A 19,745-nucleotide genomic window follows, 5' to 3' on the forward strand; every position below is an offset into this window, starting at 1 on the left:
TTTTAACATCTATTTTATCAACTAGTCAAAGGAAATGCTGCATCCTTCAAAAATTCTCCTTTCTACAAAGGAAAAAAAGAAAAATTATATCTTATCTGTCCAGTTTGCTTGGAAAACTGTTCCAACTAGAAATAGATTGACATGTTTTGTGTCATCTCTTGCTGGAGCTAAAAAGAGGGTCTTGGAGAGGGTTTGACTCAAAAGACATGGATTTCATTTCCAGTTCTATGAGAGTCTGTAACACAGGGAAGTGACAATGGAAAATAATTATTTCATTGAGCTTGCATGTGAAAAGAAATTAGGTTTGTTCATAGACTGCTCACTGGAGCAAGAGAAACTTCTGCACTAGACTCTCAAGAATGCATTCAAAGGAGGGTCAGCAGCCACGTTGTGCTGGCAGAGATGTTTTCTGTGGGGTCCTGATGTAGACGTGAGGAACAGACACTGAGTGAGGGAGCTGCATATGAGGCAGGGAAAAGGAGCACAGAAGATCATGGGGAAGACCTTGCTGCTTTAATAAAAACCCTGCAGAGCTCTGGGACAAAGTGCCAGCTGGGAAGAAACTTTTCTTTGATTTCTTCTATTGGACTCCAGTATTTCTAAATGAGCAAGTTTGTACCAGACTTCAGCTCCTGGTGAGAACAACTGCCAAATCCCAAATTAGTCAATGTTTGCAGTGACTAATCTGTCAAAAAGGAGAATGCCCTTATCCTGCCTCCTAAGTCTAAAATTAATAATCTAACTCTTCCTTGCCATTTTTTCCCTCATGTGAAGAAGAAGGATTTTCTCAGCAGTCACCAAGCAGAGATGGATCAAAGCTGCCAATACCTGTCTGATCTGCAGTTCCAAAACACGCAGCCTGTTGACATCTGTGGTTTTGTCATGGAGCCTTTTCTCTTGAAATGGGCCACACAATGAAAATTTATAAGTGCATTGGCTCAGGGTTGTGAAGCATTATCTTACCTGCTTTGCTGCAGAGTGTGACTGACCTCCTGCCCTCCCTCTTGGCTCACTGTCATCCAGAGAAGATGAAGCGTGGTGGACATGTTCTTACTGCAGCTTCTTAATCTCTTTTGCTCGTGATTAATTATTATTGAATATTCATCTTGCTGATGGTAGCTAATAGTCAAAGCTCTCAACAGGTTCATCATGCAGCACCTACAGTAATTTGTCTCAGATCATAGGGCTTATGTGGCTTTCACTTCTTCCTTGGCTTTTCTTAGAGCATCATTTGTCTGTACTCCAAAAGTGAACTATCTTTCCAGAAAAGCAATGTCCAGATCCCAATACAAAATGCCAGTCCAATACAAACTACAGGTAGACCTTTTCATGTCTTTAGTTCATTAAAAATGCTCTAAATAAAAATATTTATTCCCACAACTTTTACCCAGACTTCTGCCTGGAGCTGGCAAATCTTCATTAGTTATGTCTCTTTGCTTTGTGCCTTTCTGACAATGATGAAAGCTGTAAATAAGTATATTTTCCCATCTTAATACAGATAGCATATCCATCAATAAGGACACTTATTCTGCTGAGATCTTTGCAAGGCTGTACAAGGGAGTAAATTAAAGGGAGAGCAACATCCTTCATCTAAAATGTCCTTCTTCTGTCACTTAATGCGTTACCCTTGCTAATATCTTTCAAAGTCTGGCTGTTAGTCAGAAAATTCAGTCAGTAAATGTGACATATTTCATCCAGCCTAAGTCAGCTTGGTCCTAGAATGAATTTTCTAGGCAGCCATGACTTAAAACTCCTTCTGCAGCTTCTCATCCTAGTTTTCCAGCACTCGCTGAAGATTCCCAGCAAGGCACATGAGGATGGAAGGGGCAACCAGAGGAGTCGGAGCAGCTCAGCGGAATGGGGAGGTGCAAACCCCTCTTCAGGGCAGCAGATGACTTGTCTGGATAAAGATTGATGGGATAAGACTCTGCTCCCGGTCATGTTCACTTCAGCCTAGATTGACTGGTTGGTAGCATCATGCTTAGCCTAAGGCATCTCCTCTCAACAACTGTCCCAATTAAGGGCAGTAAAACTGCATGCAAGCTTCAAACTGTCCAGTTTGTCAAGGCTATCCTTAATCTACGCACAAGTGACAGGGCCATGGGTCTCGAGTGCTCAGGCAGGAGCTGCAGGTGGTCATTGGGTCATTGGTGAGGAGGGGGTAAGTGGTGGTGCTGCTGGCTGGGAGAGGTCCATGTGCTCAGGTCCCTGCTGAAGGGAAAGCCCAAGCAAAGCACATCCCATGTGAGCTCCTCTGCATCAGCGTTGCATGGCTGAGGCTCAGCAAACACATCCTCCTCAGGGCTCTCCCCCACTCCAGGTTTGGACAGGAGCAGTGAGCCTGTGAGCTCAGTGCAGGAGCTGTGAGCTTTCCCCCTGGTATGATGGGTGCACAAAGCAGCCTGCCAAGGTGCTGAGGTTCCCACCAAACCCAGCACCTTCCCGGGCTCGTCTGCACAGTGTTTGTCCTGCTGCCTTCAGCCCAGCTACCTCTGCCTCACCCTGGGGCTAAGGAAAGAAAAAAAGAACTGAAAAAGTGCAAAGAGACCTGAAGTGATGGACTTGCTCCAGGTTTATGGGACAGACCAGGAGTGAAAATCAGAGTGTGGCCTGCAGAGGGAAGAAAAGAGCTGTGGTAGCACTGCCGCAGCTTCCCGGGGACCTGCTCCTCTTCCCACTGCCCTGCCTGCTTCCCACCACGTTCTTCCTCCAGAGCAGCCTCAGAGCTGAATAGCTTTTCTTTAAGTATTAAATACATTTCAAACCAAAATTAAACTGCTGGGTTTTATTCAAGGGTTATTCCCCCTGAGAAAGAAAGGGCTGAGAAGAAAACGATGGTTAGCTGAGTGCCTCACCCATCCAGCATGCAGAAAAGACCCCCCCAGGAGGTAGGTGAGAAGTGAGGCTTGGCTGTCGCCTTCCCTCATTGCATTGTTAGCCGAGTATGAGACAATTTCTCAAACCATTTAGATGTTCACTAATTGACATTGGAGCTATTTGCTGATGACTGTGAAGTGGCTTTGTAATGAAGTCCATTTATTCGTTAACATTTGTAAAAGCAATTGCCTGTCACTGAACTGAACATCCTTTGCCCCAGAAACACTTGCTCTCCAGCTTATTTATATTATCTATATATTTAATTTTTTTTTGGAGCTGCATGTTTTGAAACACAACTTAAAATTTCCAGTCCCTGGAAGGCTCATTCTCAGCTGCTCTGATGTGAGCAAGGGAGCACACTCCACAAGGGGACACTAAATGTCCTGTCACTTTAATACAAGGAGAGCAGGATGTCTTAATAGTGCTGCAGGAGGCCTCCAGCAAGCAGGTTGCAGCTCTGAGGTGCTGCTTAAACTGCTTCTGCTCCTCTGCAACCTGCCCTGTGCCTCTGCTGGGCATCCCCATGGTGCTGGGAGGGGCCATGGCTGCAGGGCTCAGTGCTAAAGGGCCCATCTCTGGCCAAGGAGATGAGGCACATGAGGTAGCCCCAGACTCTCTATCAGAGCCCCAGAGGCTGCCTTCTGCACTCTGGTTTGTTAGCCCTGCTCTCAGTGCTCATGAAAGCAAGAGAAAGACTATGTGAAGCCAGGTGTGCACCAGGGAGTGAGGAGGAAGGGCTCTTAGGGAGGTAGAGGAGCAACATTTCAGAAGAAGATGGAGATCTGCATTCTGCAGCTGAGCCCTCTGTGCTCGTTACCCCCATGAGACAGCCAACACCTCCACCAGGGCTTGTTCATGCCATGGGTGACACCCCACAACAGCTCTGTCCTTCATGATCACCAGCTCACCCATCCACACCAAGCCCAGCTTCCTCAACTACCACCACCATTCCCACCAATGAAGAAAATGTGAGCCAACATGCCCCTTAGCTTTGAGGAAGCAAAACTCAACTTTGCCTCCATGAATGAGAGGCTTTGAGGTGCTCTGCCCTGCTGGGAAGATGGGTTTGCCACAGCAGTTAACCAGAGCTTCTGAGGTACTTGCCAGGCTCCCTGGCATAAGCAGCAGCAAAGGAATGTGCTTCCCCCAGAATCAAAGGAGATCTGCCTGCTTGCACCTGCCGGGCTTGTTCTGCTGCAATAGCTTTCACTTCGACGACTGCTGGTCTGTTTGTCAGCTCTGTTGAACTTGTATTGTTTCCCTGGCATGTCAGTTCCCCTGTCTGTTCCCAGAGCAAGGAACGCCACGTCTCCCCGGGGGTGGAAGCTGCCCATGTTGACTTAAGAGCGTGTGGAGCCCGTGATAAGTGCTGCCCTGCTGCTGCAACCTGCTGGGGCCCTGCACCTCACACCTGCTGCTTGCCGGGGCTCCTGCCGTGGGGCTGGGAGCCAGGGTGAGTGTCACACAACACCCTGTGTGGGCAGGGACGGTGGCCACATCTGGACAGAGCCCAGGAGGAGCCCAGCCCTGCAGCTCACCCTGAGGAGTGTGGAGCAACTCCTGCCTGCGCAGGACCCAGGGCAGGAGAGCCATGAGTCTGCCGAGCAGCAAAGAAGGGCACCACTGCATATGCAGTCAAGGTATCATCCAGCTTCAAGGTACAGCTGCTGCAACCCACTCACTTGCAGCAGCAATGGGGTTGGTCACTACAGCTTGGGATAGTCTTGCTGGTGTAACACTTGACTGGGTCCTGCCACTGTGAGGCAATGCCACTCTAGTGGGTCCAGCAGACTCGTGGTAGCTCACAGCTGCTGGGGATGGCTTAGGAGATCTATTTACCTTTCAAGTGTGCAAGCTTACAAATGTTTTAAAGCGTTGATTGTGGCTGGTACAGTGCCTTGGGAACTCAGGCTGGAGGGCTGGGTTAGGCAAGTACTCTGAGTTGGGCTTTCCATGGGAAGCAAGACTCCTGGTTTGGGGAGACTGGAGATACTGACTCTTATGGCTGTTTGGGCAGGAATTTTATACATTTCAAGGTTAGGCAGCTGTCTCTTTGCTTTCAGGTGCTGTGGTGTTAAGAGGGAGAAGTGTGTGAGTGTAAATCAGCCTTGCACAGGGAGAGCTGCCTGTTAACACCGGGGGATTTAGGCTTCCAGATATTTAATTTCTGGTAACTCTACTACAGCTTGTTGAAACATTCCAGTCTTGAAAAGCCTCTTGTGGATAATGAAACTATGGGGAGGCACTGCTTCCAGAAAGCCTCAGACTGGGAGCAGGGGTAGACAGGGCCTTGCTTTAGCAGTGCAATTAATGAGCAAGCAGGTCGCCAGCAGTTGCAAGAAGAAGAAGAGAAAAGGGGCTAACATGAAATGAGAGAGATTTTGTTGCCTCCCGTGAGACCAATAGCAAGCAAAGCTCACCTAAGTTTAAAATGTCCCGTCTGGTATGTTATAGAATGAGGGACCATGGATGGCAGAGGGTGGGGGAGGTAGAAGATGGTTCTGCTCTGAGGATGAGGGGACTGTCTGGAGAAGGCTTGTACCCCACAGCCAGCTGTCTGATGTCTCTGCAAACCTGGCAGGAGCCTTAGGCAACCCTTCCAAAGCTGTCCCAGCAAAGTGGTGGTGTGACCCAAACCCTGTGCCCTGATTCATAGAACTAGTGGTGTCCAGGTGAGCTGGGCTGGTGGTGGAGGGGCTCCACCTTCTCTCCAGACCAGGCTGGTGCCCTCAGCTGAGGTTTCCTTTCCCTCATCAGTAGGTAGGGGAGTAGTACAGATAGAGGTAATGGAGTGACCTTTGCAGCCATGCAAAGTCTGAGTCTCAGGGGCTAGAGCCACAGACAGGACCTCCGTGTGTGTGTTCGTAGTGTTCTCCTTCTTTTAGCATCCAGCTAGAGCCCTTCCTTATTTTTTTTCTGACAGGCCCTGCTGAGCCTGCCAGAGTGGCAGTCCCAAACTAAACCTCTCCCAAGAACATCAGTCAGAGCCCCTGCCTTTGCCTGCTAGCCCAACCCGCTGCTGTGTCTTCTCTTCACCATCTGCGCCAAGAAGAAAGACACAGACCCCTCTGTGGCAGCTTCTCAGAGGAGGAACATTCCCCTCCATGTTGCTGTGGAGAGAGTGATGTGAAAGAGGGAGGAATAAGACAATTTGATGCTTATCCATTTGCCATCCCAGTGGCATTACCAATGGGTAAATGGGCAGGGGAGGGAGCTGCTGGTACAAGGATGCAGGAGCAGCTGGGAAGGATGCTCACACCACAGAGGTATGCAGAGGTCCTCACTGATGAACCGTGGAGCCAAAGCTCCTGCTGGGGCTGCTAGAACATATAAGCCTTAGTGCTGCCTGGCTCCCACTCCCTACTCACACCTTTTCCATCCTGTTAATTATTACAAGGGAAGCAATGAAGGCAAACGGGCACCAAAGTCCAGTGTGAGAGAGAAACCCAGCGGTGCACGTGAAGCCATGAGCCAGCCAACTCCAGCCACCACGGAGCTGCCAGCGCTGCCGGGGGACGCGGCCGTGGCCTTTGGGGTGGCCGACATCATCGTGGTGCTTTTGTACTTCGCCTTCGTCCTCGTCGTTGGGATATGGGTGAGTCCTCAAGGTGACTGGGTGAAGGTCTGCCTGAGGGAGAGGGACTTTGATCTTCCCTGAGCCCCTTGTGGGTACAAAGGTGTTTGCTTGCAAAGGGCATCCTGTGCACATGCTGTTATCCCATGGCCTACTGAGCAGGTTTGTGGGGTGACAGTGGTCCTCCTGTGAGCCCCCTCTCCTATGCCTCACATAGGGAGAACCAAGGGGTCATTCCCTGGAGGTTTTTGTGGGGATGATGTCTATTTCCCATGAGGCAAAGTAGTCTCAAACCAAGGTGTGGGCAGCCAGGAGACAAGGGCAAAGCTTTCCAAAGCTGGATTACCAGAAACTTGAACAAAGAAAGGCAGAAGCATTGTGTTTTAACAGATACACAAAAAAATTTTTGGAGTCTTCGACCAGGCATCCAGGCTTCTCCTGGCTTGGTGGTAGTTCTGCTGACCCATTTGGGTGCTGCCACGTGTATAGGCCTTCTGCAGCAAAACATCTCATTATGGAGACCAACTTCAAGTTCCTGGTTGCTGCAAACTACAAGCACAGTCAGCTTCAGTCATATAGGAGGAGCTTGCTGGCCTATGGACATGCCATTGTTCTTGGAATTTCATGCAGTTCTTGTGCAGTTCCTGGATGGGGCTGCCCGATGTGGCCATACAAGTGTGGGGCTGCTGGAAACTCTGAATCCACAACAGTGGGAAGAAGCAAGGCACCAGAAGCTGCAGCAGGGAATCACTAGCCATCCTGGAGTGTCTTTCACAGAGGCCCTTCTTCAGCCTGTGTCAGAGCCACACACCCCTCTGAGTAGGGTGAGCCAGCTGACTGCAGTGACACCAAAGGGAGTAGGATTAGGGTGGTGCAGGAGGTTGTTGATGGGTTGTTTCGAGGCTACTGGGGTGAGCATTGAGTCTGACTTGAGCATGTGTGGATAAAGGAAACCAGTTTGTTTTTCCTCTGTACTTCCAGTCATCGATACGAGCAAGTCGCGGAACCATCGGAGGTTACTTCCTAGCTGGAAGATCCATGACTTGGTGGCCTGTGAGTGAGATGCATCCCTCTTTCTCATATCTCAAAAGCAATTCCAGATGTAAGGAGGGCAGGTCTAGTCAGGAGACTCAGTCCATACATGTTTTATCTGTAGCCTTGAGATGAAAAGGATCCACCAGGAATCACCCCATGCAGCTTTGCTCATGGGCTACAGTCAGGAGCTGCCAGGCCAAATGGGTAGCTCAGCATCTTCAGGTTTTTTCAGACCTCAATTTCCCTGCTAAAGGCAGTAAAAAGATGTTCACATTGATGGAAGAGGGAGTGCTGACTGCCTAGCTGGGTTTGAAACTCTTTGGCCCCAATTCACCAAAGATATTACAGAATCACAGAATCTTAGGAGTTGGAGGGGACCTCGAAAGATTATCTAGTCCAACCCCAATTGTTGTCCCCACGCCAAGAGAGCATTAAGTAATCTAGGAATGTGCTGTCTGGTAAAAAGCAAAACAAACAACACATATAGAAACTGAAAAAAAAAAATAATATATATATATAATCCCAAAGCCCAGGATTTTCTAAGCCCTTCCTATTTAGAGTAAAGTTGAGATTATTGACTAACAATGTGAAGGTTATAACCTTCAAACCACCAAAGTATAAATCTTCACTATGAAGGAAAAAAAAAATCTATTGAAGGTGCCTTTTCTTGGGAGTGAAAGGTGCATATAAAGATAATTTAAAGTTTGAAAGGAATAAAAATGCCACAGGAATAAAGATCCTTCTCAGCCAGTGCTAGACTCTAGCACCATATATCTCTCTAGTGAGTCATGAGTAACAGAATGCACTTCTCAACAAAACCACAATTTTTTTTCTTACTTTTTTTTCCCTTTGGATGTACATTGTCCATAAATTCACTCGGCTAGATTTTCAGCCTCTTCCATCAGACACACATACACCTTTCTAAAATCTCCTCATTCTTTTTGTTCTTTATACTTCTGTCTTGACCAAGTGACAGCTAATTGAAAAGCTTACCTTGATGGTTATCTCTAATTAGGAGGGGAGAATTAGGAGGTACATGGAACATTTTTTCTCCAACATTGTCCTTTTTACCTTTGTTTTTGTAATAAAAAAGCCCCCCAAAACCAAAACAAAAAACATTCTTACTTCTTTTGACTCCATCCATAGTTGGTCGCAGAGTCTGTTGGGTACAGTTTGGTTCTTGGCTCTCCTGACTTACCATTCTTGGTTAAAAGCAGCCTCTAATGCTGTTCACTTTTCAATTTTGCTTGTCAGAGAGCTGATTCCACCTCTGCAACACTCCTGCAGGCTCAGCTCCTTGTGGCCTTCACCTTGAGTGCACGACTGTCTTCCATGTATTTTATCTGTTTTTAAAAGGGTGACAGATTTCCATGGTGTGTTAGGCAGCCCCAGCTAAACCCTGATATTTCACTGCTGCCTCTGTGCAACCTGTCTTCTGTATTTCTGTGTCTGAAACAGATATCAGGAAGTTTACATCTTTTGAGAACAGTGGTATCCTTTTGCAGCAGCCAGCTCTTCAATCTGGAGTTTTCTTAGACAAGAAGGCAGATCTGTTGGCAGGAATCATTGTGGGTGTTAATGTCATATTAATGTTTTACTTTGTTCAAAGGTGAAAAGCAGAACAAATTCCATCATTCTTTACTTCATATTTAGCAGGACTATGGAGAGAATAGCTCAGAGGTGATGTGGCTAAAAGCCTCTGTAGACAAAAGACCTAGACTTGTCCTTTGGGTATCTTCTTATTTTGACCCCAATAGAGATTTGGTGTTGGCATACAGAAAGGAGGTGAGGCTTTTTGCCAAATGAAAATAGTAATCAAGTCAGATAGTCTTTGCCCTGTTTAAAGAGCCTTGGAGCTTGCATTCTTTTAATTAGTGTGTTAATGAGCCATGGTGGGGACAGATTACCATGCCCACAGCCTACAGTTAAAGTTAACCTGAGGCATTTCCCAGCCTACTCCAGAGCTGAGAATCTTTGAACCTTTGGGTAGACATTAAACACAGAAGGTCTGCATGTTTGTAAAATTGTCCCTGCTGTGGCTCAGGAATCTCCTCCCTTGGAAGGGGCTCCAAGAGAGCACTCCTGTCACCATGGTTGTGTAAACCACCACATGCATGGTCAGTGCAAGGCTTAAAATAGGCTGGGTTGTCAGGAAAATGAGGAGAGGAAAAGCAAGGGTCAGCAAGACTGGACAAGGCACGTTGCTGGCTGACTAACAAGGGATTGGAGAAATCCATCACATTTCATGGACACTGAGGTATCTGGGGCTTCCCACCAGACTCTCCTCACCCACCTGTTGTCCCCATAACAGGTGAGTATCTCCAGAGAACCAGTGCCAAAGTGAACACGTATTCTGAGATGAAGCTTTGCACTGGAGGGGGGGCAGAGGGAGGGAGCAGACACCCACTTTAAGACATGAAAAGGAAACCCCAACTCTATAAGCACCTGGCAGGTGATGAGGCCCTGGGGAAAAAGAGTGAGGTGGGGAAGTGCTTGGGCTCATACTGGAGATCCTCAAGGTGACTGTGGGTTTTGTGCCATGTGTTTCAGATTGGAGCATCCCTGATGTCAAGCAACGTGGGCAGTGGTTTATTCATCGGCCTGGCAGGCACTGGAGCAGCTGGGGGCCTTGCTGTTGGGGGCTTTGAGTGGAATGTAAGAGCCAGTTATTTTGTCAACTACCATGTCACTGCTTACCAAGGGACTAGAGATTTGTCTCCAAAATCAGATGGTAACAGTATCAGCAACTCCAAGTTCTCAAGCCTTAGGAGAGAAGCTTCCAGACATTGAAAGAGCCTTAAAAACATGAGATCTTTAGTTTAAGTGGAATCCACTAGAATTGTTAGCTCTTTGACCTTCCCAGAAGCCCATAGCCATATTTTTAAGCTTTAATCTGCACTCATCAAGATTAAAATAAAAGGTAATGAATGCTGGAAAGGTACTTGGATAATTGCAGGGTTCTGGGTATAGAGAGTTTGAAAAAAAAAAAAAAAAAAAAAGCTGCATGTGCTCCTAAATTCAGTGTAAAGCCATGAGAATTGGCAATGCTGCATTCACCTGTCAGCTGTCTAAAGGTGACATCTCTGGGGTGAACATCTGGGTGCAAAGGCAGGTCTCATTCTGCCCTATAGAAGTGGCCTGGAAAATTGCCACTGACACTACACAGAGCATGAAAACCAGGCCCTTTGTGGGTGATAGTAATGAAATTTCTCAGCTGTAGTGATGAGGAGGGAGATTAGTGCCAGCCTCACAATAAACATCCCTCACCTAACCCTAACCCTCTTCTCTATATCAGCAGAGACTACTAATAGGACTGGATACTTGCCAAGCACAGACAGGGCCCACCAAAAGCTCTTTCCTTGGATATCTCTTCACTGCACTGTTTTTTACTAAACCATTAGGATCACCTCTAAGTGTTTTGTAAGGAAACCAGAGCCCGTGTTCAGCCTGGTGCATGTGGGACATACCAATATTGCTGTACTTTAAATAAATCTATTCAAGTCATTTTGGAAGCACATGAAGACCTGATTGTATGTCAGGGCAAATCTAACTTCATGAGTTTAGATTAATTTCTTTCAGATTGGAAAGGGACCTTAGGTATGCCATTATTCTCTCCCTTCAGCATGGGACATCACTCAGCTGCAGGGATCATATAAGCATCTTCTACCTAAGCCAATTTCTGCCACTGCAGGAGCCGTGGCTGTTCTCCTCGATCATTCACAATCTCTGCTCCCAGGTCTCTGTTTCATTTCTGGTAAATTAAATACCTGATCAAAGTAAATTCTGGACTAATGTAAGGCAGTTGGATGAAAGGTAATGGCCTGAGACAGCCAGGAGGCAGCTGTTGATAATCCAGTGGCTTTCATTTAAGTTAAAGATCTCCTATTTACATTCAAGATCTCCTGCCTGGGCTTTTGCTGGGTTTCAGAGGAGAAATAGATCTTAGGAGGTGCCTTTATACCTTCCAAGAGACCCTTCACCTGTGGCAAAGCAACTGAACTGCCCCTTTATCTGCCAGCAACAGGAGCACATACACATTAGCCTGCAAGGAGAACATCCCAGCAGGGTCTTGCTGTTGCTTATTTTTATGCTCCACAGGGACATTCTGCTCCTCAGTCTCATCACTTGCTAATCAAGCAACAAACAGATGCTTCCATCCTTCTCTGCATCACTTAACTCTTCGCTGCCACAGCATCAGTGATTTTAAAGGCCACCAAATGTAACATCGTCTTTCAGACACCCAGAGCAACAGAATATCCCAGATGGCCAGAAAGGCCAGGAGATGGACCAGGATGTGTCACTCATGACAGAGACACACGGGGCTTTGGAGGAAAATTTCAAAAGCTTTTGATTATATTGAAATAGTTGCTCCATTTGTCATCTCATCTTCTGAGCAGGGATTAAAACTAAGAGAGCTTTCCAAATATATTGCATAGCACTGTATCCTTCTGCTTTCTTAGGACATTCACTGAATGAGGAGAAGGATGTTCCTATGTGTTGAATCACATGCCTTTATCTTCTCTGTCTCCTTAACAGGCTACCTGGGCACTTCTGGCTCTCGGCTGGGTCTTTGTGCCTGTTTACATTGCAGCAGGAGTGGTGACCATGCCTGAGTACCTGCAGAAGAGATTTGGAGGGCAGAGGATACAAATCTACATGTCTGTACTGTCCCTCATTCTCTATATATTCACCAAGATATCCGTATGTATCCAATTGACCACAACCCTTGTGTGAGGAGCAGGGGTGGGTCATCCTGGTACCATGCAGGGCTGCTCAGAGGACACAGATGCCCTTGAAAGGACCAGCTCAGCTACCAGAAACAGTAGCAGAGCTGTTGTGCTCAAGTAAATACCTGCCTCTGGTTGATCACAGAGACCTACCCTAAGAGAGAGAGAGCCCTCATTAAACAGCAATGCACAGTGAGAACTTTACAGGGGTATAGCAGCTAATGACTAAAGAGGATAAGCACCATAATTGCCTGCCTGCTTTTCCTCTTCTGTCAGATCAAACTACAGGCAATACAGACAGGGGAACTGCAGCATTACCCCATCTGAAGATCTGGCTGGCTGCATCTTCTGGGTGTGAAATTCTCTTAAATTATCATCAATCTGTGTAGTCCTAGTGATCATTTTGCTGCTGTTCTCATAGCTGATTTTTCAGTATTAGGTATGTTATGGTTATTCTTTTGTCTTTCTAGCACTTGTGTTTTATAAGAAGGGTGTGCTGAGAGGGGGGGGGTTGGGTTCTGGCTTGAGACAAAACACAGGATCCTTTATTTAACTGCTTGTAGCATTGTACCCTGCTGATAGCCAAAAAGGAATGTAAACTACTGGGTATTTCCCTTCATTTAAATGCCATTAATAAAGAGGCAGAGCTTATACTCTGAGATTTTCTAAGAGCTACCTGTGTCCTTGAAGGGAGAGGAGTGTATTCTAAAGCCCATTATAGGAAATGAAAGTGTCAGTCCTGCTTGTCCCATAGCTGCTATAAGTCAGTTTTAACTAGACTCTGTTGGAGTAGTTAGATGTCAAATTGACATTGACTAGAGATGAGGCACCCATGTGCCTTTTGCAGCTGGCTTCAGGGTCCTTCTCCTAGGCTTATTATGTTTCAGGTCCTAGGAGGTTCACAAAGAGGAGTGCCAGGCTAGGACTATGGGGTAGATTTCCTGCTCTAATGGTTAGTTCTTGGTCATGTTACCCATTGCAGTGACCACTGTCTTCAGGACCTTTGCTTTGTGGGACTGAAGCATCGCCAAGGGTGAGGTCTTTCAAAGAAGCTTTTGGAGCAGAACTGGGCACATGGGGGGGTAAATGAAAGATCTGTCCTGCACCAGCACCAGTGTGCAGAGCTCCACAGTCAACATATGTGGTGAAAACAAACCAGCCTTTCAAAATGACCTTCAAAAGAGCAGTATCTGCCAATGCCTTTCAGAGCAGGACCGTGGTCTCAGTCATTGCTGTTTCATCTCAGTGGTTTCTCCTCTGTGCAGCTAATTCACTCGTGGCTGACGGATGTGGCTGGGGGAGTTTATGGACATGACAGGTGCTTTCTATTAAGCTGTGCTATTGTTTGTGGAGAGCTCATTTAGCGGCTGGCTGGACAGCAGGCACTTGCTTACAAGAAGAATTTTTCTCCCTCTGCTTTTTGCCCAAACAGAGGTTTAGCAACTAGGGCACTGCAGAGACTTCCCTGCTCACAAAGAAAGAAAAAGAATAATAAAAAAGCAGATCTCTCAATAAGCAGTGTTGCCAAAAGACTGTGGTCCAGTGTGGCTACAGAGGTGTTTGTCTCTCCTGCCGGGAAGTCAAAGACACGGTGGCTCCTGTGATGTAGTGGCAGTGGTTGTCCTGTCTCAGGGTTGCAGAGGTCAAGAGTTGCACTGGGTGTTTGTTTTAGGCACAGTAAATAGAAATCTTGCCCCATCCCTTCTGTCTCCCTTGGAAAATGTCTTTACCTGTATCTTACCCCATACCAGATTTGCAGTTGTCTTTCCAGTTGATTTCCCAACATACACATCTCCCGTATCACCTTCTGCATTTGAATGATGTTATCTTTGTAATTCTAGCTTTCACCCAGTTTCTGGTTTCACATTCTCTGCCAGTAGGTCTAAACAAAACAAAGCTATGGGGGTTTCTATATTTCTAGTGAGGTCCTCAGCAGGTATAACCCATTTTTCAGGAGTCAATCTAGTATGCTGAACTGCAGGATTAGAAAAGCAAGCTGTTGACCTTTTCAGACAACTAGATCAAGGCACAATATATCAGTGATTCCTTAGGGTCTTTCAAGTAGGAGTGTCTCCTGATCATGAGGCCACCAAGATGTAGTCTTGGGAAGAACCCTGGTCTATGCTCTTTGGCCCCCTTTCCCTCTGTGTCTGCCTGTGGATACATGGGCTCCTGCTTTCTATAACTGCCTTCATAGCCAGCAAAAGGAATGACAGTTTCCACTAATACCTCTCTGTGCTAGTAAAGATGACATGCCATGAAAGCTGCCTGTAAGGTAGTCTTTATTTTTAGGACTTTTTAGTCCCTTAGTGTAGAACTTGATTTTCACCCTCCTGCTGCCTCAGCTCCCAGGTGCTGAGAGCTCTGACCTGGAGGATTTTTTTCCTACACTGAGAGCAAGAAGGTTCATAGCCAGCAGCCTCATGCTCTCTTCTCCTCTTCCACTTCACCTTTGTGGTGTCCTCCCTCATCAATCCTTTCAGCCACAGAGGGCTTGCAGGCTGCTTTATTAGATTTCACTTGCTCAAAGCTCTACTAATGCCCGACTGCCCTTGGGTTTTTTTAATTCCAGACAGACATTTTTTCTGGAGCATTGTTCATCCAAATCTCTTTGGGTTGGAACCTCTACTTGTCCACTGTGGTCTTGCTTGCAGTGACTGCTGTCTACACCATAGCAGGTAAATAGCTGTTTTTAAAAGAAACATTATAAGGATAGGATGTAAGTTTCCCCTTTCCTACAGGGGAGAAAATATTAAGGTCCTGGTCCAAATGAGAGAGTCCCTTCGTTGCTGGTAGTACCTGCCCTGTCATTCCCAGCTGTTGGAAACCTCTTCCTATTCCCCTCTTTCCTCCTGGCCCAAGGAAACTGGTGTGGGGGGAACATCACTGTTTTCTAGAGAACTTTCTAATACTTCAAAAGGCACCCATCTTCCTCTGTGCAGGGAGCTACCTCTGCCCTTATATGCTCCTTTCTTTCTCTTTTGTAACATCAGCATCTTTAGATATTAAGATGTTGAGCTGCCTCCAAGTCCTCTCACAAATGTGGACAAGCCCTTGAAGCCATTCCTTATGAGAAGGCTTATGCCAGATATAGGGGTCGTGGAGACCAGCTCAGTGCTAACTTTTGCCAATGGATTTGTCCTGAAATTGCAAGCTGGGGCCAAGGGAAATATTTTTCTAGGTGAGGTACCTGTCTCATATGTGGTGACACACTCTGCCTATTGTTTCTGGCTCTCCTGGCAGGTGGTTTAACAGCTGTGATATACACAGATGCACTACAGACCCTGATCATGGTGCTGGGAGCTTTGGTCCTCATGTTCATAGGTAAGGGGAACCTGTGGTGGCATCACACACTAGTTTAACGGTCCCAGGGCCGCTGGACCTTAGCAAGTACCTCACCCTTTCGTGCATGGTGCAGAATTGAGTTTTAACCACTTACAAAAGTGATGCCAGCACAACTCTCACTGGCCAAGTCATCAGGCTTGTTTTCTCCTTTGCAATAACTGTATAGAGGTGAGTTTCTGGATAATTTCACCTCACTAGTTTGGGTTTGCTTGGAGCTGTCAAAGAGCTTGCAGTGCTCTATCCCTGGAGCCAAATTCAGCTCTCACTACGCTTGTGTGAACTCAGAGTAATTCTGCTGACTTTGCCTGTTGACTTTGGGAGTTATTGTGGATTCATCTGGGTGTAACTGAGCATTATAAAAGCATAAAAAAGCAACAAGGAACTGACCATAATCAGTCTTTGCTTTAAGCCTTCTTGGTAAACAGAAATATAGATATATCTTGTTTCATGTCACATCTTCCTGCTCCACAGTTCTTGGAGTGTGTGTGAGCATGGACTAGATGCTGAGGACATTATGAGGATTAGGATCATGGAGATTTTTGTGCATAGATCCTTTTCCAGATTGCACTGTTAAAACCACAAGGACCGTAGGCAAAATCCAATTGACTTCTGTGGAAACCTTGACTACCACAAGGGAGGGTGGAATGAAAAGGAAGGAGATGAGAGGAAGATAGGAGAAAAGTAATCATGAGACTCAGATAAGGAAATAACTTTGCAGGCTGCACCAGACCTTAAATCACTGGCATTCTCTTTCCAGGGTTTGAAAAAGTTGGCTGGTATGAAGGACTTCAGGAGAAATACAGCAGAGCAATACCAAAGATCATAGTCCCAAACACAACCTGTCACCTCCCACGTGCAGATGCCTTTCATTTGTTCAGGGATCCAATCACAGGAGACATTCCTTGGCCTGGCCTCATATTTGGCCTCTCTGTGCTGGCTCTTTGGTGCTGGTGCACTGACCAGGTAAAGGAAGTTTTTCCCTCTCCAGTCAAACCATCACACTACTATTTCCAGTCCGCTCCTCTGCTTGTGGATCAGTGAGCTGAAACATGACTTAATCCCATTGTGGGCTGGTGAGTACTGTGGACCCTCATGCAGTTAGCATGACAGGGATATGAAAAGGTGAATCTGGAGCTGGATCTGCATGACCTGATCTGGTCCTCCAGATAAGCCATTTTTACTCCCAGAGGTCTCACATTTCTTATTCTTTTCCAAGCTACAAACAAGGAAAACAGTATTTGTTCTCAAGACACAATGCTTTTGTGCTTTAAGATGGGATAGTTATGAGAACCCACCACTGAACTTTTACCAGAACACCCACAGCTTGCTTCATTCCTTGGCTCTTGCTGCTGTACAGCTGCTGTCTCCAATCCTCAAGGTGGTTTCATTTCAGTCAAGGGCAAAATGATTCCTGTAAAGGAAATTTCCACACTGCCTTCTCCTATAGACTGAGCACTGAGCTCTGAGCAGTAGCAGCAGGCTGCAGTCAACTGAGGTGGGAAAGTTGCCGCTGGCATGCAAAACACCCTAGGATCCTTCCTGATGAAAATAATCCATGAGGAGAGACAGAAAGAGATGGATCCTGCTCTCTCTGTCATGTTTCTCTCTAACTCCCTGCTCTCTTTCTGTGCTGATTGCAGGTGATAGTCCAGAGGTCTCTCTCTGCCAAGAACCTCTCCCATGCCAAAGGTGGATCTGTGCTGGGAGGATATCTGAAAATCTTCCCTATGTTTTTCATTGTCATGCCAGGAATGATCAGCAGAGCTCTTTACCCAGGTGAGCCTTCCCATGTTCCCTGCCACAGGACTTCCTACTGGCCATGATCACTAAGCCTACACAGCTTCTTCAGTGCTTTACCCCTCAGAAACTGCTGTCCTACAGGCATACTCTTATAGATTCCTATGGTACACTGGTGTTTTTGTGCCTTTCCTCCACTTTCAGTCCTCCCCCAGTGACAGTAGTATGCACAAGGGACATATGTTTGTCTTTGGGGACGTACAGCTCCATGCTGTGGACATCACACACATCTGTCTATCTGGAGAAAATCAGTGAGATGAAATACATGGAGCACTGAGGTTGCCCTTCAGGTCCTGTGGGTTACTTTCATTTGGTACTTGGTGAGAGTGTCAGCAACCTGCCACACAGATTCATGCAGTTCCTGGTGGATTGTGCAAAATTACCTCCTTTGTGAAACAGCAAGATTTCCCCTCATGTAGTGGTCTCCCAAGGAGCTCTCTTTACTGGTTTCTCCAGAGCATGCCACTTCCCTGGAAGCATATCCTGCTTAGGAGGACCACTCCTGGAAGAAAGTGTGTCTCAAGTGCCTCTCTTCCAGATTTCCTCAAAAAGGAATAATTCAGCCTGCAACGCCCTTGGTAACCCAGCTGACAGGTTCATGGAAACAGTTCAGTTCCCACAAATGACACGCCGTCAAGGGTTCAAATTCTGCAACATCCAGGAGAGTTATATCTGTACCCTGAACACAATTGCAAAATGCCATCTCCAAGTTTCATCTTTATTTTATACCGTAAAATGTTCTTCAGCTCCACTTGCTCTAGCTGTATTCCAGCTGCACCTCTGAATTTATATGAAACTACACAGGGCATCAAGATTTATTTCCTTGAATTAAACAAACTCTGGTTCACTGGGGTTTGCACTGACTTCTTGTTATTTTCCTGTCTTCTACAGATGAAGTGGGCTGTGTGGATCCAGACATCTGTAAAAGGGTCTGTGGAGCTGCAGTGGGTTGTTCCAACATTGCCTACCCCAAACTGGTGATAGAACTCATGCCTGATGGTGAGACACCTTTACAGTTGTCAAGGTGGTCTTCAGCCTTGTTCTGCATGGGGGGGTCTCACTGACCTTATCCATCCTAGGAAGGAGGAAATCTTCCTTTGTTATAAGGCACTGGGATGAAAAAACAGTGCTGAGAGGCCAAAGATCTAGTCCTGATTTTCCTTCTGTTTTCTTTTTTGCTCCCCCAGGGCTCCGGGGTTTGATGATTGCTGTAATGATGGCAGCTTTGATGAGTTCTCTCACCTCCATTTTCAACAGCAGCAGTACTCTCTTCGTTATAGACATCTGGCAACGGATCCGCAGAAAGGCTTCCGAGCAGGAGCTGATGATTGTGGGCAGGTACTTACATTTCTTTATGTCTCATTGCTCTCATCATCTGTTTTGAGTGCAGCATCTACATTCCTCAGTCTGGACTCACAGAGAAAAATCTGGTGCCTAAAATATAGAACAGAAATGCAGCCTGGGAAAGAGCATTACATTTTCCAGCTTCATCTCAGATAGACCTGCTCAAAGAGAAACACTAAGCACACTGCTGTGCTAGGTAGATTGTTGCCTCTCTCATCTCTAAACTGAACATAAATACTGCCTCAAACATAACTGTTAGAAAAGCCAAAAGGTGCTCTGAAATCACTGTCACCAGAGGACTCTGAGACCTTATTTCTGCATCAGACAGGAGTGATACATTGCAATTACTAGTTTTTTGGGTTTGTTGTGTTTTTTTTTCCAGGGAAAAGTGCAGAGAGCTGAGCTTCTCAGCTCTCTGTCTCTCTGATAAGTTATAGTGCCCTTTGTGAGCAAGCTTTGGTACTGCATTGTATCAGGGGCTTATAAAGTTCTTCTCCTGATAGTAGAATTTAAGCTGCCTTCTGCATTAAGATGCAGGGCATCTCATGCTTCACCACTGCAGAGCAGAAAGAGGGAAAGTATCTCTTGTTCAGCAGTATGGAGGAACCTCTATAACACACAGTGCGAAGATGAAGGGTTATGATTTGGTAACTAAGACCCAGAAACAATTTGAATAAGCAACAAATCAAATGGAATTTGGCGAAGGCCCAAAGTGGAGTCATGTGGAGAATGGCCCATCTTCTCCTCCCACATAAGACCAAGCATGTTATCTGGTTGGAAAGGTGGCAAAAAGGTTGTTTCCATGAGCTTGCAGCTCCCTGTCTCTGTTGGATCCAAGAGCTAATCCTTCAAAGGATGTGTCACTCTCTAGGACACACTAGGCTGAAGAGTCTGTGCTGATCCAGCTCATGGTGGGAGCCCTGCTGCCCTTGTGCATCTCTCATGCATATTGACTGGAAAGTCCTAACTCAGCTCACTCTAAAATCTGTGAAGTTAGCTCAGGCAATTGATGGAATTGGTTTTCTAGAAGAGAAAAATTTTCTCTT

The 19,745-nt window shown here is 46.3% G+C and overlaps 1 protein-coding gene across 1 annotated transcript in view; it reads left to right on the top strand.

Annotated features, from left to right (window-relative positions):
- The first annotated feature begins 6,394 nt into the window (after nucleotides 1-6,394).
- Nucleotides 6,395-19,745, top strand: part of SLC5A9 (solute carrier family 5 (sodium/sugar cotransporter), member 9) — a 24,123-nt gene continuing 10,772 nt past the window's right edge. The window contains exons 1-10 of the mRNA XM_010004002.1: nucleotides 6,395-6,472; nucleotides 7,433-7,504; nucleotides 10,037-10,141; nucleotides 12,023-12,187; nucleotides 14,786-14,891; nucleotides 15,457-15,537; nucleotides 16,316-16,521; nucleotides 17,199-17,334; nucleotides 18,247-18,354; nucleotides 18,543-18,693. Of these exons, the coding sequence (XP_010002304.1) occupies nucleotides 7,490-7,504; nucleotides 10,037-10,141; nucleotides 12,023-12,187; nucleotides 14,786-14,891; nucleotides 15,457-15,537; nucleotides 16,316-16,521; nucleotides 17,199-17,334; nucleotides 18,247-18,354; nucleotides 18,543-18,693 (1,073 nt within the window). The 5' untranslated portion in view covers nucleotides 6,395-6,472; nucleotides 7,433-7,489. The remainder of the gene's footprint in view (nucleotides 6,473-7,432; nucleotides 7,505-10,036; nucleotides 10,142-12,022; nucleotides 12,188-14,785; nucleotides 14,892-15,456; nucleotides 15,538-16,315; nucleotides 16,522-17,198; nucleotides 17,335-18,246; nucleotides 18,355-18,542; nucleotides 18,694-19,745) is intronic.

Source organism: Chaetura pelagica, unplaced genomic scaffold (assembly GCF_000747805.2).
Source record: "Chaetura pelagica isolate M959 unplaced genomic scaffold, ChaPel_1.0 scaffold18, whole genome shotgun sequence".
In the NCBI taxonomy this organism is placed as follows: Eukaryota; Metazoa; Chordata; class Aves; order Apodiformes; family Apodidae; genus Chaetura; species Chaetura pelagica.